Here is a 16,509-nt window from a genome sequence, read left to right as displayed (position 1 = left end):
TACATATTGGTAAAAATCAGAGTTAACAAAGGAAGTGAGATGATGTTTGGCTATCAAAGATGGTTGCTGAAAGAGAAAATAAGTTATGCAAGAAAAATTGACTGCACATTTCTGTGGCCTGAGCTGCAGTCATATTTACACAGTGAGCTTGTGTACTAAAGTTGAACTCTGCTGATGTTAATGAGGTTCAGCCTGGGAAATGGGCTTTATCTATATACAGTCAGGTGAGAATTGGATTAAAGTGCTTCCCCATTCCAAGTGTCCTATTTTTCAACAGACATGTAAAGTTACAGAAATGCATGACTACCTAGTTTTTACTGTGGATTTACAACAGGTGTTCTGCAATTGACATTTTAAAAAATAGACAGACATAAAGAAAATATATATTTTCCATTAAATAAGACCCAAAATCATATTTCTAAGAATTACATTTTTATTAAAAATAAAACTCAAATCATCATACACTGCAAAGTTTTTCCTGACTAAGGTCTGCATTCACAATGCATTACTTGATCAGGTACATTCACAGCATGCAAAGCTTGAGCACACGTGGACATTCTTATGGGATAAGAATCTTTTGTATTTATGATCTAGATTTTGCAAATTTTTGTGTTTGGCTCAAATATATTCTTCAGAAGTATAAAGCTCACTTTTGTTTTTATAAATATGAAAAGTGAATTTTGATGGAGATATGATAAGCAGAAGCGTTCAAGTGCATCAAAACTCATGTTTTGCAGCTGGATTCACATAGATGCAATTATATCTTCTAAGTTAAAGTGATTTAATTCCTGCATTTGTAACTAAAAGTTTTCACACTACACCTTCTTGCAATCATTACTAAAATGCTGAGAAGATAAAGAATAGCACACTACTTTTTGGTAAAACACTTGAGAATATGTAAGGGACAAAGAACACCTCTGGCATTTTTCTATTATGTCTTACTTAATTTAGGTGTTTCAGTAATGTTGTCTTAGCACAAAGAACATTATTTTTAAAAACATAGTTGACTGAGTTTAAATATCTGCACAGTGGTAACCTGCATAATAACTGTTATTAATCTAAAAATATGTAGTTAGTGGCTTAGTTATATGCAAATATCTTGTTAGGTTGAAGTAAGAGTTCAGGAATGTTCAATGGAAATTATTTAGAAAGTTGTAGTTTTGATTGGGTTACATTTCATTAAATAGATAACCAGAATATCTGCTTGCTACCAATGTTTGAAATTTTTTTTTCAAATTTCTTCCATTTTTATTACTTTGATTTGATGTTTCTGCTTATAGCAAAATCCAGTGAAGAAACATTCCTTATGATTTTATGAAACATACTCATCAACATAGTTCATTTTCCTATTTTATTAGTTCTGTTTTCCCTTAAGCAACATTTTTTGCTGATCTTTTATGCATTCTTTCAATTTATCTTCTGTACAAGTAAGACGTTCTTCCAGGACTGAAATGGTCTGCATGAAGAAGAGAATAATTTCAATTGGCTTTATATTATTCACACAGTATTATAAAAGCACGCAACATAAGAAAAATAATTTTAACTCAACAGGAAAAAATACTGTAAGATGGCTTCTCCTTAGCTAATCCACTATTTACAACTGTATTTAAAAATTACAGCTTTGCCTCCATGGAGATTGTCTAAAGGCTTTTGTTTTCACAAAACATTTTCACTGAGAAAGAGAAATTCATACATGTATAATGTAAAGTACTCTGAAATGCTATGTGAAAGTTGCATCCATATTCCAATAGAAAAACAGCCATCCCTGTGACCACAAACGATATCTTTCAAAAAACTAAAAGAAACTTTTAAGGCATCCCCAAGAAGTGAGAAAAAAAAATATACTATTAAAAGGCATTTATTCTCCATGATATTATTTTCAGCAGAAGAAGTAGGTTTTTGGACCCAGGCTGGCAGTTTCTTTACAACTTACTACACAAATAATTTCTAACTCATGACTTGACTCCATACTTCTCAAAAACTGTTTCTTCCTACTTAACATATATATTGCAAAAGAACGCAGAAAAAAAACCCCTTAGCTGCTCCATTTTGAAGTGATTTAATGTCAGTATATTACAGACTACAAACTGAAACTATAAGGTAAATCTGGATTAAAAAGATGTATTGAGCATTTGCAAACAAGTGACTCAGAGTCACTGACTGAGACTGAGTATTTGTGCAGTTTCATTGGCACAAGGACTTACTGCACTGCTTGGATTCCTACCTAAGCAGACACCTCACACACTAAGTTGGGAAAGGGATTTAATGGTACATTGCCAATTTACTTTGTTCATCCCCTGCTAGTGCGTGATTGTTCCAGCTGGAATGTCTGCTAAACAACTGGCTTCTGACAAAACTACCCAGATTTTACTACTGAAAAACAGTGATTCTCTTCAGCCAGAGTTAAAAATACAGCAACAATCTTTATGGTTATGTACCAGGAAGCTTTCACTTTGGCAAACACAGTACATGCAATCAATATCTTCTGAAAGGAAAACACCAAAACAGTCACTTGACCATACAGCTATTCAAAATAACCCCATAGTCTTTAATGTTCTGATTTATGAACATGACTTCAGGCTACTGCTGCCCTTTGATAGCACTGTCATTTTGCACTGCAAGCATCACCTGTTATTGCATACTTACTAGAGTTAGCATCTCTAGCTGGCCCACAATGTGGTCCAAAGCCCAGTCCACGGAGGAGGAGATGCCTCTGTGCTGTTCTGCACTAAGCACAGCTGACCCACTCTCACTCTCTGCCTTCCTTTTTGAACTTCTTGCTGAGGGAGAAGCAGAGGGACTCGGCAGTTCTTCACTTTTGCCAACACCCTTGAATACAGAAACATAATTTGAAGATTCAGCTGCCTTTGTCTTCATTTAAGTGGAACCACATCATAAGATAGACAGGATAGCCAAAAGTCAGGCTTTTAATTAAAAAAAAAAAAAATCTACACATACACACACACACACACATATATATATATATATATATATATATATATATATATATATATGCATACACACAAGGACCCTCATATTTGCTTTTTGTACCAGGTTCAATTCGTAACACTTCAATTTGTTCTGACCTAAGAGAGAATTCCAGCTGTGATGGATGAGGCAATAAGGGAAATCTTAGCAGTCTTCAGGTACATGTTTCAGGTACATATGATTGAAGAGCTATGTGATGTACCACTAGGGCTTGAATAAATACAATTAATGAGGGGCATTTTCTTCAAAAAGACAGCCCTGGTTGACAAAGAAATTCACTCAGAGTAGTCATACAGATGAAAAATCTGTATGTTACTAGACAACCACAAGCGCTTCTTCCAACTTCCTAGTATGAAACCTTTGTTTAGTATGAACTAACCTCTTATTTCAGCTTTTTAAAAAAGTAGTTTTCAGTTGTTTGTTCAGTGATGGTACTTTTTGAAAAATTGATTCCTTCAGAAAATGGGAGAAGGAAACAACAGAGAAGATCCACACAATGCAACGTTGAGAGAAAAAACTTTGATGTGTAAACTTTGCTTCAGGGTAAGTGAGAGAGCATGATCTTCTCCACCAATTTGGTTTTGTCTGTGCCTTGAAGTTCTTAATGGTATTTTTGAGTCATGAAAGGTTAAATCATCACTAATTCATTAGAAAGTCCTTCACAACAAGTTTACCTGAATAATTAATGACTTATTGAGATTTCTTTAAAAACTTCTTATATCTTCAGACAACTTTAGTTTACTTACACACTAAAATAAATTGCGGTAGTCAGGTTTTACTATTTCTGATTACATTTGATATATCTACATATACAAAATAAACCTTTAAAATAGTTCCAATTAAACTATTTCTCTGGAATTTGACAGCCCATGAAAATATCTATTAGCTTTGCAAAGGGGAAATTTTAGTCTCACCTGATGTATTTAAAATACACAATATTTACAATGTGCCCAAAATATATTTATGTTGCAAGGCTGAACAGATTTTCAAAATAGAGGGTATTAAAAATCATTGTCAAACATTTAAAAAAAATCTCCTAAGTCTCTAAAATAATCTTGTAGAATGTAAATTGCTAGGCAGAATTATTAGCAGACTTTTACAAGATCACCTAGGTATGTTGATGAGTTTCTGTCAAGAATGATTTCCATGTAGTTGACCTTGCCTTTGAATCACATACGATCAGAGACTGATGGATTAAATACTGCAACAATGACAGACTTTTTTAAATACTATCAGACATCAACTATTTTAAATTTAAGTAATACTAAATCATATCAATATTATTGTGAACTTATACTGCTGCATTATCCACAATAACATTCCTGTGTCTTCAGTGTGATTCTGCACAGTCCTGTGTGGTGGGAAACAGCTGAAAGCAGAGACTGTGGTGAGGGAAGAGAGCAAAAAAAGAAAGTCTTACAATCCTCTCTGGGTTAAAAGTTCCATTGTGCAGTTACATTCTGCAGGACAGGTCTCAAGCCCCCAGGCAAGAACCCATGAAGTGCAGAGCATGGTTAGGAGAGACAGGGGCACATACCCAGGCAATGGTAACAAAGCCAGAGTGAAGCCATCTCAAGGTTTGATAGTACCATGGCATTTACTGACATCACTTCCACTGATTTCTGTTACCCTAGCATTGTCAGTTAAAGTCTGAAGCAAGAGAGATTATTTCCACCCAAGGAGGAAAGCTATCAATTCAGTAAACACAGCAAACACTAAGCTACTAAAAGTCTCACCACTTCTTTCCTATAGCAAAATTGATCCAAACTTCAATATATCAGACAAATAGATCTGAAAGAAGGTTTTGTATCTCAGTAAACTGCCACCAGCACTGCAAGTCAGAGTAATGGAAAAGTCCTCTTATAATTTACTGGGTTAAGCAGCAAATTGAGATTTTTCTGCTACATATTCAAAGATTTGGAAGTACAAAACAACATAAAAGCATTTACAGAAATAAGACAAAGACCTTGATGTTTGTCAAAACTCAAACAAGATAAGCAAATAACTGAGCTTTCAAAATTTGTAAGAGAAATGAAAAAAGACCGTTTCAAATTTTCAACTTATCTAACCTGTGTCCAAAATGGTTATTTTTATCATAGTCTGGAAATTCGTAGAGACTTTTTTAAATACTATCAGACATCAAGTATGCTAGTATAATTTTAAGGTTATCTGTTTTATATCTTAACCTTTCCTAATATCTAACTTTACAATCTCCTCCAGCTCAGCAAAGGGTCCGAAATGGCTGAAATCTAACACAACACTGAAATGCCAAAACCTTGCTGTAAAGGAGTGACACAGGTCTCAAAGATTTCCTTTACTTTTGGATACCAGTTAGTTCATGTCCAACACTTTTATTCAGCACATTTCACTTTAAATGAAGTTCCTTTTAAAGAAAGTCTTTCTACTCAAAGTCTATTTCAAATGAAAAGTTTCAAGAATTATATGTTGTCTTTCTTTCAAATTAGCCCCTTTCTAAAGTACTTGAAAGTACTTTCTAAAGTATCCCCCTTTCTAAAGTACTTGAAATGCTACCAAGTCATAAACAACAATTCTGTATGTCACCAGCAATGTAGTAAAAATGTCTCATATTAAAAAAAAACCCAAACTATTCTGAGAGTCATCAAAGGTATAGCTTATTTTGAGAGAATAAATTTTAATAAGGCAATCAATTTTAAATTGTTACTTCTGAGCAAAGCAAAGAAGAAAATTAAAATGTGTACAGTGTTTCCATTCAAACACCATTAGTAATAACATAAACTCACATTTGGGCAACTTCATGCAAGTTACAAATAAGGAGGAGAAGGAACAGATTTAATTAATCAATAGGAAGTTATTACCATGACATTACCAGCGGATGTTCAGCAGAAAATTAAATTTAGCTTATAAAATGATGTCACAAACAGCAAACCATAATTGCACATCTTTGTTTTCTGTCAAGCAAAATAGCCAAAACTCTGTGGGTGGTACTTGATCAATTTGTGAAAAATCCTTACACATAACCTTATCACCTCTGCCTGTTCCCAAACGTTTTCCCATGAAACATTCACACAGCACACAGACACAAACACTGCATCCCAGCCTCCCTTTGCTTCATAACTGTTAAGAATAGAATCTGAGTAAAATGCATCCATATATAAGGATGCCTGAGCAGTTTTATTTATAGAAATAAAAAAAAAATCCCTCAAGGGAAATAAGAAAAAAAGAAAAAATACAAGTCTCTCTCACACAATTGCCTATCAACAGGCTTCCATCCTCTATGAGCTCCAAATTTGGAAACTACAGACCAGAGTTTCTAAAAGCATTTCTTAGAATCTTATAATTAAGATGGGCTTATAAAAAAGTGACATTGGTAAGCTTCCTAATGAATCACAAAAATTGGCATGTTCTGCTTTTTAAAATTAAACCTTTAAATTTTGAACACATGGTACATTTGCCTACTAATAGTAAAATATTTCTGATACTGTGATTAAAACAACTACAAATAATTAGTCATTAGTAGAGCATTAGGCTCAAACAGATCAAAGAGCAAAGGCATAACAGAGTAGTGTCCCACCTTACCAGATATTGAATTCCTGAGTCTTTTGGTTATTTGAAATCATGGGAAATTTTTGGGAGAAACAGTACTACCATTATCACTACTTTTTTCTTCCTCTTATGAACCTACTCTCATATAAAAATGGTTCACTGTGGAAATGCTAAATTTAACCATTCAAGAGTTGGAGTCTTTTTGTTTGGTTGGTTGGTTTTTTTGGTGTTTTTTTTGTTGTTGTTGTTGTTGTTTTTGGGGTTTTGTGGGTTTTTTTGGTTGGTTTTTTTTTTTTGGTTGGTTGGGTTTTTTTGTTTGTTTTTGGTTTTGGTTTTGTTGTTGTTGTTGTTGTTTTTTGGGGGGGCTGGGTTTTTGTAGTATATAATTACTCACAGATCACTTCTTCTGCTTTGAAATTATTTTTTTCAGTCCATGAGTGATCCACATAAAACAGCTCTCTGATCTAGTAGTCGAAGACTGAGTATGTTAAATCACAATCTGTTTTATCAGCTCCTACTGAAGAAAACTTCCCTGTAGTTTCAGCTGATGACAGCACTCTTCATTTCCTCTCCTCTTGCATGCACAGCAACAACTTGCCATGTGCCAACTGTGGCTTGCTGCCCCATGTATTCTGATAAGGTATCTCTGGAATAGTTTATTTGCAAATTTTAATGAAGCTTTGCATTCAAGCAGTAAAATACAGATAAACTATGTGGTGCATCCAGAGCAAAGTTCTACTAAGCACTTCTAGCTTGAGCAGTCCACTTTCAGAACTTGTAATACAGGCTCTCACACTTGAATCAAAGTCTTTCATGTTGTCTTACACATCAGAGTCTTCTCCAGCTTTTAAAAAAATGCCCAAGCTGAAATAAAAAATTTATAGTGCACTTAACAGAAGTGCATCACATCCAGTCTGACATGGAAACACCTGGAAGGACTCCTGAAGGTAGCACACCCTTCAGTTTAGAGGCTGATCATAAGCAGTGGTACCAGGTTACAAACTCATGGCCAATAAAACAGGACAAACTATCAGACTGTATTCTTCAGCACAACAGGCACTTCCACCTTAGATGGAAGAGCATAACACTTTAAGTCTTGAAAACAGCAAATTCAGCCTGAAGCTAACTGAGTTTATAGAGGCCAGAAGGCCAGCACAAAGCAATGAAAACTCTTAGCTTACTTTGGTGGAGTTTTTTATCTAATTATCTGTATAAAATTACCTGAAATCCTGATGCACTTACAGCTATGGTCTGATTAATCAGATTTATTTATTTCTATCAGGATGACAGCTATACTGAATTTAGTATTCCTGTGATGGCATGAAATAATAAACTCCCCTGACTATAGGCACATCTCAAGATATCCTGAAAGTTCTAGGCAAAGAAATTACATCACATTTTACAAGCAACCTTTCACACACATATTGAGAAACTGACTACACAGTTTTCTTATGTCATCTTTTTCCCAGAGTGCTGCTTCTGGTTTGAGAAAACCCTGCAAAACAGTACATCCAATGCACTCAGTATTTTATAATTCCACATATACAGAATCTAGTAAAGAACAAAAATATTTTCTCTGTATTCCATCCATTCAAGAAAGCACTGAAAATGAGCACATAATAATCCCTGTTTTCTCCAAAAAAAAAAAAAAAATTAAAAAATTATTTCTATTTCTCTAATAAAAACTTCTTAGAAGTCTGTGAATGTTTGAGTGCATCCAGTTAGAAATTAGTAATATTCCTGAAATACTTCTTTCTAAACTCTCCGATCATCAGTAATAAACTTTACTTAAAACCAGGTGATTTTTTCTGATTTGCTCATTGATGTTAATTTCTAATATTAATAGTACCCTGCACAATCTGTATGAGTTTAAACTTTTAGAAAAAGCTAAGTATTTCCCCCCAAAAACAAGCAATACTGATGAAAAGTTAGGAATTGATAATTAAAAACCAACTGAACAAAAAACCTCACAAAACAACAAACAAACAAAAAAAGCCCCCAACAAAACAACCAAATAAAAAACCTCAAAGCATATCATAAACATCCAAAACAAACCAGGCAGAAATCATTGGAGGTTCAATTTCCAAAGGTGAGAATCCCCTGTCAAGACGTCAATTCTAATGTAACAGTTCAGGAAGACTATACTCAAATACTTTCATAAATTATAAAAACACTTGCACCACAGGCACCAAAATATAAAAATGTACCCTGTAGAAGAAAGGCAAAGAAAGGTAATCAATTACCTCCAGTATATCTTCAGCTTCAGCAAGAAGCTTTGCAAAACTAAGGAGAAATAACATGACACTATAGAAGCATTTCCTACTATTTACAATTATGAAATAAAGTAGTCAAGTTTAATTTAGGCAAATTACTTTGGACTGCTTGCCTGCATACCCAAGGGGACATCTTATGGCTGTAATTGAAAAAAAGTTGCCATGATGGTTTCTTTTTACCTGCATAGAGCCCTATAAAAACTGTATTACAAACTCTGCTTAACTTCTTATGCATTCCAGGGCAGAGAAAAGCTAAAGGAGGGCAGGAGGAATACTTGCAACAGAAACTGGAAATATAATGAAACGCTTACTAGAAGGAAGTAACGATAGTAAATTAATAACTCTATGTGGACAAGGTCTCCTTTCTACCACTATAAATAGAATATTCTGCTATTTTTGATATTACAAATGTTAATGAATAAAAACAAAGGTATAAAAACCCTAGGACTTTCCTAGCATGTGGGCAAACTCCCTGTACTTCAAATAGCAGACTGTGAGGGTTGACAGAGGGCATCAAGCACATGGGAGGAAGGAGGCAGGGTATGAGTGAGAGTAGAGCATCCTCACCAGGAACATACCTAATCAGAGAAATGACAGCCATTCTTCTGGCTTGCCTGCTCATCACTCCTTTCTGTCCTCTTTCCCCTACCTAAAAAAACTGAATGAAAGCCTTTAGACCAATATGTAACTAGTAAAGTCTAACTGAACTTTACAAAGAAACGATACCTGGTAGCAGTGACTTTGTTGTACAGAGTCTTAAATTATATATAAAGGACAGCACTTCCTCTATCTCATTCAAAGTCACCTAGTATATCCATATTCAACATGAATTTACAATAAAAAGAGGTTGATCAACAAACCCAGAGGCATTTCTTGTAATCGAAGGCATGTTTACTCCTGAGACAAAAATAAAACAAAAGAATATACTTTACAACATGCAATTGATTTCTCCTAAATAAGGCTTTCATACTTAACCTGTTGGGGGCAAAACCAATCTTGAACAACTTACACTGTATGTAAAGGAGAAGAACTAAAGGAACACACTTCTGTCTTAAACCCCACTTCTCAATAAGAATGAACAAAAAATTACGGAATGGACAAAAAATCCAGAATAGAGGCTCTGCCAGAACAAGAACTGAAGGCTGTGAAAAATGTTCTCCTCAGCCCTGCAGAAAGCTGAGAAGGGCTGCAGTCCCTAGGCTCCAGCCAGGGGTCTGGTGCTCCTCAAGAGCAGGAGGCTGGCACAGGGCAGAGCTGCCTGTGCTGCAGAGCCTCCCTCCATGCCCTGGCACTGTAGCAGGGCCCCTGCTGCAGGAGCACTCGGGGGCTGTTTGCCAGCCCCTACATAAATATAGACTTATATGCATATCTACACACAACTTCCTTCAAAGTTTATGCAAAGCTAAAAGAAACTCCTTTCTGCCAGCAGAGCTGCATCTGTATCAATGGTTTTTGTCAGAATAAGTGTATGTGCTATGGTACAAATTTTCTTATTTTGCTACCTCGTATCACCATAACTTGTGTGATAACAAAACTTTGTTGCACAGACGAACCTAAATTGCCTCCTGTTAGGGGATGCTATGGGGGAAGGATGTCCACACAATAATTTCACAGAGAAATCTCTTCCTAGATGAGATCTGGCAGCTTTGATTTCCTTTCAGAGCAGCAGTAACCACAGGTGGTTATACCACTTGACCAGGTGGCTATTGACAATACATGGAGTTTGTTTACTCCACAGAAGCAAGTGTCAAATCTCCTCTAATACAAATTACTTACAGGAAAATAACAAAGAGTTAAAAGCATTTGAAATTAAGTTAGCAATCCAACATAGCAGAGTCCAAAGTTAAATCCAACAGGGCCAGCACAACTGCTTGAACACTTTGCCAAAGAGACAGATACTACTATCTGCAAAAGAAAAAAAGAAGTCCAATATTTCATAGCTTAGAACTGAAATCCTCTGACTATAGCCATAAAAATATATTTTACTATGTAATAGAAGAAACATGGTTCTTCAGCATTTTACCAAGGTTTTTGTTAATGAAATGCTACACCTATAGTGGATGGTGAAGGTTTCAAAAGAACCTCAAACATTTTAACAAGAGTGCCACAAAAATACTCCCAATGAGGATAAAATGAAGCTTCAAAATTTTGATAGAAAAGTCAAATTTATATGCTTTTATTAGATTTCACAAAATACCTGGAGAAAGTAGCAAAAGTCCATCCTGAGCTATTTCAGTGATCAGCATTAGTAAATATTCAGAAGGTTTGGATAAGCTTTCCCATTTGTTAAGGTAAAAATAATACTCAGTCCTGCTTTGTTCAGAGGTGGGATTGTAAAAAAATGCTTTGGTAGCACCACAACAACTTTGCACTTAAGTCAGTTGAGTTTTACAATTTACTGTGATAAAATCAAATTAGGGAACAACAGAAACTGAGAAATTTGAAAATTACATACAAATATCCAAGAAATGTTAACTTTGGAGTGGTCTGACTGTCCTGTTTCACTCTTGAAAAATAATTTCTGTAACTCAAAGATTATTTGTACTTTAAAAGTATCAGAAACAAAAGAAGCCCCAGCAACAGCATTCCTATTAGCTAGAGATGTTAAAGCATTATGCATATTTTTTATGTGTTTAATGGCATCTTTTTATCTTCCATTTCAGAAGATAATAAATGTTGTAATTGTATTTCTGGCAAAATATTTTCTACTCCAACCACAGCAAGAAAGACTATTGGTTTGGAAATAACTTCACAAGTCAAATAATGATACTGATTTTTAATATATCCTGCAATATTATGGAGAAAATAGCAGGGGTGTGGGGAAGCTGAAATTCCATCAGTAATCATAAAGGATAAACAGGAGAATTGCGTGGTCATGGGTCACAGTCAGCATGAGAACTGTGTCAGGAAAAAGCCAAAAAATCAACTAAAAAGTTGACCTAGGGCATATAGAGCAAATATTTAAGGCTTAACATCAATACAGTTTGAGGAGACAGAAAAGAAATGGTTTTTCAAACTGAAGACCTATCTAATGAAATATTTAGTCAAACTATTACTGATAGAATCATCCTTTTTTTTTATATCCATAATATGCATGCTACAATTTTACTAATGCATTTTAGGCTGTAATGCATCATGAACTCAATTATCTTGCTAGTGTTTCCTCAAAAACTTAAATCAGAGAGACACTGCAGAATTATACTGGTTTTAGTGACTCCATTGAAATCTGCTCTTGTTTTAGTCCCACACAAAACATAACCAGCTATCTGGAAAATCAAACGTACAGGTGACAAAAAGGCATCCTGTAAACTACTAAAACAGTCAGGGTGACTTGGCATTCTGACTTCCTTCAACTGTCAAAATGCAACTTGATGTACACATGCAAGGCATCAGAGAAGAATACACTACAGAGTAATAAACTACAGAAAGCAGAGGTGTTGAAAATAGCTACAATGACACATAACTGGACAAAATGATAAACCTTTATGATAAGGTTACTGAGTGAAGAATTACTGTATCTTACATGCAACTAACTGAAACTGCTAAGCAACTAGCATTGTACTATTTCACTACACTAGCAAAAATTGGAAGTGTGGACACTGAATTCCTTTCCCAAGAGACATAAGGAAGGAAGAAACATCTTGGAAGAGTAACCTTTTCAGTGAGGAACATTTGATACTGGTTAATCTAAGAACAGCTTAAGGATAAAGCAATTCTTTTAAATCCCTGTTACAAGTAAGGAGTCTTCCTTTACAATAAAAATACTGCAGTATTTAACTCAGAGTTGCATTGCAATGTCTTCACTTCAGGATGTAACATGCAGAGTGGAACTCACACTTTGGTGTACAGGAAATATCTATGCAGTAAGAACATGCCAGAGGACACCATCTCTCCCCTCCCCACCTCCCTCCTTCAAACAACCCAAACTGCTACAACCAGAGTATCATATGTCAGGGGATACAGAGAAAAAAAGAATAAGCCCAAACCCAACCAACCAGCTCTTCAGAGCAGTAATGCTGATGGTGTCACCCACAGCTACTAATTTTTTCCCCCAAATATTTTTTATTGCAAAATGCAACAGAATCCAATGTTCCTCTTCCAGAATCACTAACCATAGACTGTTTCTCACTTGCTTTCCTCTGACTTCATATACTCTCAGAGCTTTTACTTTACAATGCTCCAAATTCAAGCAAAAAGGATGGAGCTGTCTCCATTCAGTCTCAGTTACCTGCTGTTTACATTACAGCCATGCAGACAGAAAAAATCTGAATCCTCTCAGGCTGAAAAAAAAAAAGAATCCAACATATGTACTTCCTGAACAAAAGGAAACCATTACTACCACCTCCTTTCCTCCTATTTTTTCCATTACAACTTAAGAAAGATACTCAGCTGTTGCATGCATGTAACACACCTGTTTGTATTACAGCAGAATCACACTGGATACATGGCTCCACAGACATCAGTCAATACAGTTAGGTTACAGCCAGCTGTGATCTACTCCTTCACCTCTAAATCATTTTTTCTCATTACTCCTTTGTGCTCCTATTAGTGTTTGGACAGCTGAACAGATCGGGGAATTGACGTGGATGAAATTAACCAGATAAAAACAGCCATGAAGTTGAAATGACTGTGAAATCATCCTTTAGCATTGTTCTACCTAATTTCTAACCCCCACACTGTTTTGGTGGAAGATACAAGCCAAGATGTTTTTCTACATCAAACACCTATCTGCTGAAGAAAATCTTTCTTCCTAAGTTGCTGAATTTTATTTGAAAAGTCTCGTTTTTTCAGTCTTGTCTTAAGTAACCTAGGTAATCTTTTCATGTGACTCAGTGTCTCCATTATCTCGCATTAAGCAAGTAACTACATCTCTTACTGCAAACTCGACAGTAATGCAGCACAGCTTCAAGGAGAGATGTACTGTATTGGAACAACTAACATATCTGGAAAACACTCAAACAAGCTTTTAGTCAGAAAGCATCCTCTGGGTTTAGATATCACCCTAATCTAAGTGATAAATAGAATTTGCTAGCACTTGTTTAAGCACTGTCATTTAGGAAAAAAATAAAATTTTGAAGCAGTATTAAAGTGCTTGCTTTTATAACAAACTTGCTTTAACAACTTTGAATAACATATGAGTTTTATATATAAACAAGTTTCATTCAAGTATATACATAAATTTATATTATATATAAATTTCAGTTAAGTTCAGTCATAATATAATATATATAAATTTCAGTCAAGTTTCTACCCCACAGTTGCAAGCATGCTGTGCTAAACTTATACTCCAGTTATATTTAAGAACTAAGAGTAATTCAAGGGCAGTATTTAGCTTTACAATCTTGCTTTCTGACATACCTGATCTGTAGCTCAGCTTTACTGTGCAACTTACACAAAAAGAAAATCTTGCAGCCTCCTCTAAGAGACACACATTATTAGCTAAACTTTGCATTCCCTTGCTTTTTAGTCCCACAAAATGTGCAATCTCAGAATTATTAAAGTCCTGTGAATACTAAGAAGTTGAAAACTTTATTTGTACTACTGCATTAAAAAAGTTAAACTAGGTGCTTATAGGGTAACAGAACCACTGAATGATAACTTCATTAACTTCCATTAAGCTAAATGACTCACAAATGGCATTTAGATCAGTAGTAAATCATCATCTAGGTCAGCAGGAAGCTCATTACAGACTGACAATCCAAGTGACAGAAACGCTTTTCTACAAGTGCTATAGTAGTAATTTCCTGTGTGAAAGGCTTGCTGCTGTTGCTGCATTCCTCAGGGGACACTTCTTCTCAGAGGATGTTACTCTTCCCCAGGAAGAGGAAGGAACCAGTTGTTATTGGATGTGTGGGCTGATAGCTGTCGGGCATTTTCTGCATGCCGCAGAATCAGCTGTGAGAACTGTGAATACAGCTTAGATTTCCAGTCAAAGCAGAGGAAAACACTGCTTGAGCAGACAAGGTCAGAGTGTACATGTACAGTATCTCAGGAAACTGAGTGAGAAATAATACCTGGAACTTCCATCCCTCCAGTTCCCAGAAATGTGCTAATGTGCTAAAGGAACAATATACACACATGGATCAACTTGAAAAACATTCCTGAAACACAGCTGCCCTGAGTAAGGCCCTACACAAAGTAAAATTTTGCCAGTTTTAGAAGGCCTGTCTTCTTAGAAAATATTTGTGTATGTGTGCACGTTTCCTGTTAGGTCCCTCTCCTAGGCTTCCTGTTCTATAGGAACTCAAGCTCCCTCCATATGTGTTGAGACACTGTTACAGGGTGGGTCACCGGTAGCTACTCCATGCCTATTCCAGTATCACATCCACTGACTTTTTCTTAAGTGATAGCACTAATATGTTTCCTTATTCTAACTGCTTATTTCCAAATTTCATTAAAAAAAAAACCCACCAATTATTTGATTATGAAATTATTAGGGAGACAGAACAGTGACAGACAAAACAGCACAATCTCATAAAGTACATTTCCTCAGGAAAGCAGGCTAAAAATAGCATAAGAAATATTATATTCTTGCACTCTCTAGTGCCCAAATTCAGAACTCAGTCTCCGATAAAAACCTGACTTTCTCTCCAGCTCCAGTTCACTCAGAGAATATAATCAAGACCATTAAGGAAAATCAGGACATGTATTATTACTTAATTATGTAGAGGCACAACATACTTCCTGTTCTCTCCTTGTAAACCAGAAGTTACATGCTGTGTTAGAATAGCATCACCACAAAATGCAAGGAGCATTTGGATCATATTCCTCTTTTATTGCAAGCATTGGGTTCACATTCAAGCAATTGATCCTTAAGTTCTAGTTGATGTTAGTGGTATCAAAGCATACTAATTTTAAGATTATATACACAAATCTTTCTAAACATGCCTAGATATCTACAGCAGCTCAAAATGCAAGTTTAGAAATTCCCTGTTCAATATGCAAAACACTTCATCTTTGCTGCACTTGTGATGAGTCATTTTGTTCATATACACCATACCCTCCCTAGAAGGCTCTTAGTGGGCAACAGAAAAAGCTGTACTGTTTCATGCCTGTTCCAGATGGATTAGGAGTAGCCTTTGGGGGGAATGGGAGACATTCCTTCTCTGAGAGCAGCTGAACGTGTTTAACTGCAGAGTTTTGGGGAGAAGGCAGCCTATCCTCTTGCACCAGCCCCAAACATTCTACCTGCCTAGCATGCAAAGAGTAGAAAGGTCTGTCTAAAGTGTACTTTAAAGCCAAGATGACACTAAAAATTGCCTGTCTAAAAGCAAGATTGGACAGAGAGGGGGATTCATTTGCAAAGACAGAAAAGCACAATTCTTATTTTTATTCTGCTGCACTGAACACTTCAAACTTCCTCTATTTACAGTATTTATTCTGTGTTTGTATAAGATTTAGCAGGAGCCATTCAGAGCCTGTTTGAGAGTTTTTTGGTATGCTTATCTATGAAAAAGGTGCAGATGGCTTTACCACAAGACTTTGGGGACACAGTATCTCTTCACACTATTTTCTAATTTAATTCTGCTTGTCATTGGGAGTTCAGGGAGTTCAATTCAAATAAGCATTTACTGGTAATCAGAAGAATGGCAGTAAATGAAAAAAAGTTCATAGCTATTCAGGGAGTGGCCTTTCTTATTTCCCTGTCTGGGAACAAAGAAGGTAAGGTGATGGAAGAGGCTGGGAACTGTCAATTCTTATCAAAGCCCTTTTACCCATGGGA

The 16,509-nt window shown here is 35.7% G+C and overlaps 1 protein-coding gene across 1 annotated transcript in view; it reads right to left on the bottom strand.

Annotated features, from left to right (window-relative positions):
• Positions 1 to 410: 410 nt before the first annotated feature.
• The window catches only part of POC1B (POC1 centriolar protein B), a 46,941-nt gene continuing 30,842 nt past the window's right edge, over positions 411 to 16,509 (bottom strand). The window contains 2 exon segments of the mRNA XM_071423307.1: positions 411 to 1,456; positions 2,647 to 2,829. Of these exon segments, the coding sequence (XP_071279408.1) occupies positions 1,355 to 1,456; positions 2,647 to 2,829 (285 nt within the window). The 3' untranslated portion in view covers positions 411 to 1,354.

The sequence above is a fragment of the Agelaius tricolor genome, unplaced genomic scaffold, assembly GCF_023055355.1.
Source record: "Agelaius tricolor isolate 1412-34295 unplaced genomic scaffold, bAgeTri1.0.p SCAF_3, whole genome shotgun sequence".
NCBI classification, from domain to species: domain Eukaryota; kingdom Metazoa; phylum Chordata; class Aves; order Passeriformes; family Icteridae; genus Agelaius; species Agelaius tricolor.
The sequence above is the reverse complement of the archived record's forward strand: the minus strand, read 5'-3'. Positions and strand labels throughout refer to the sequence as shown.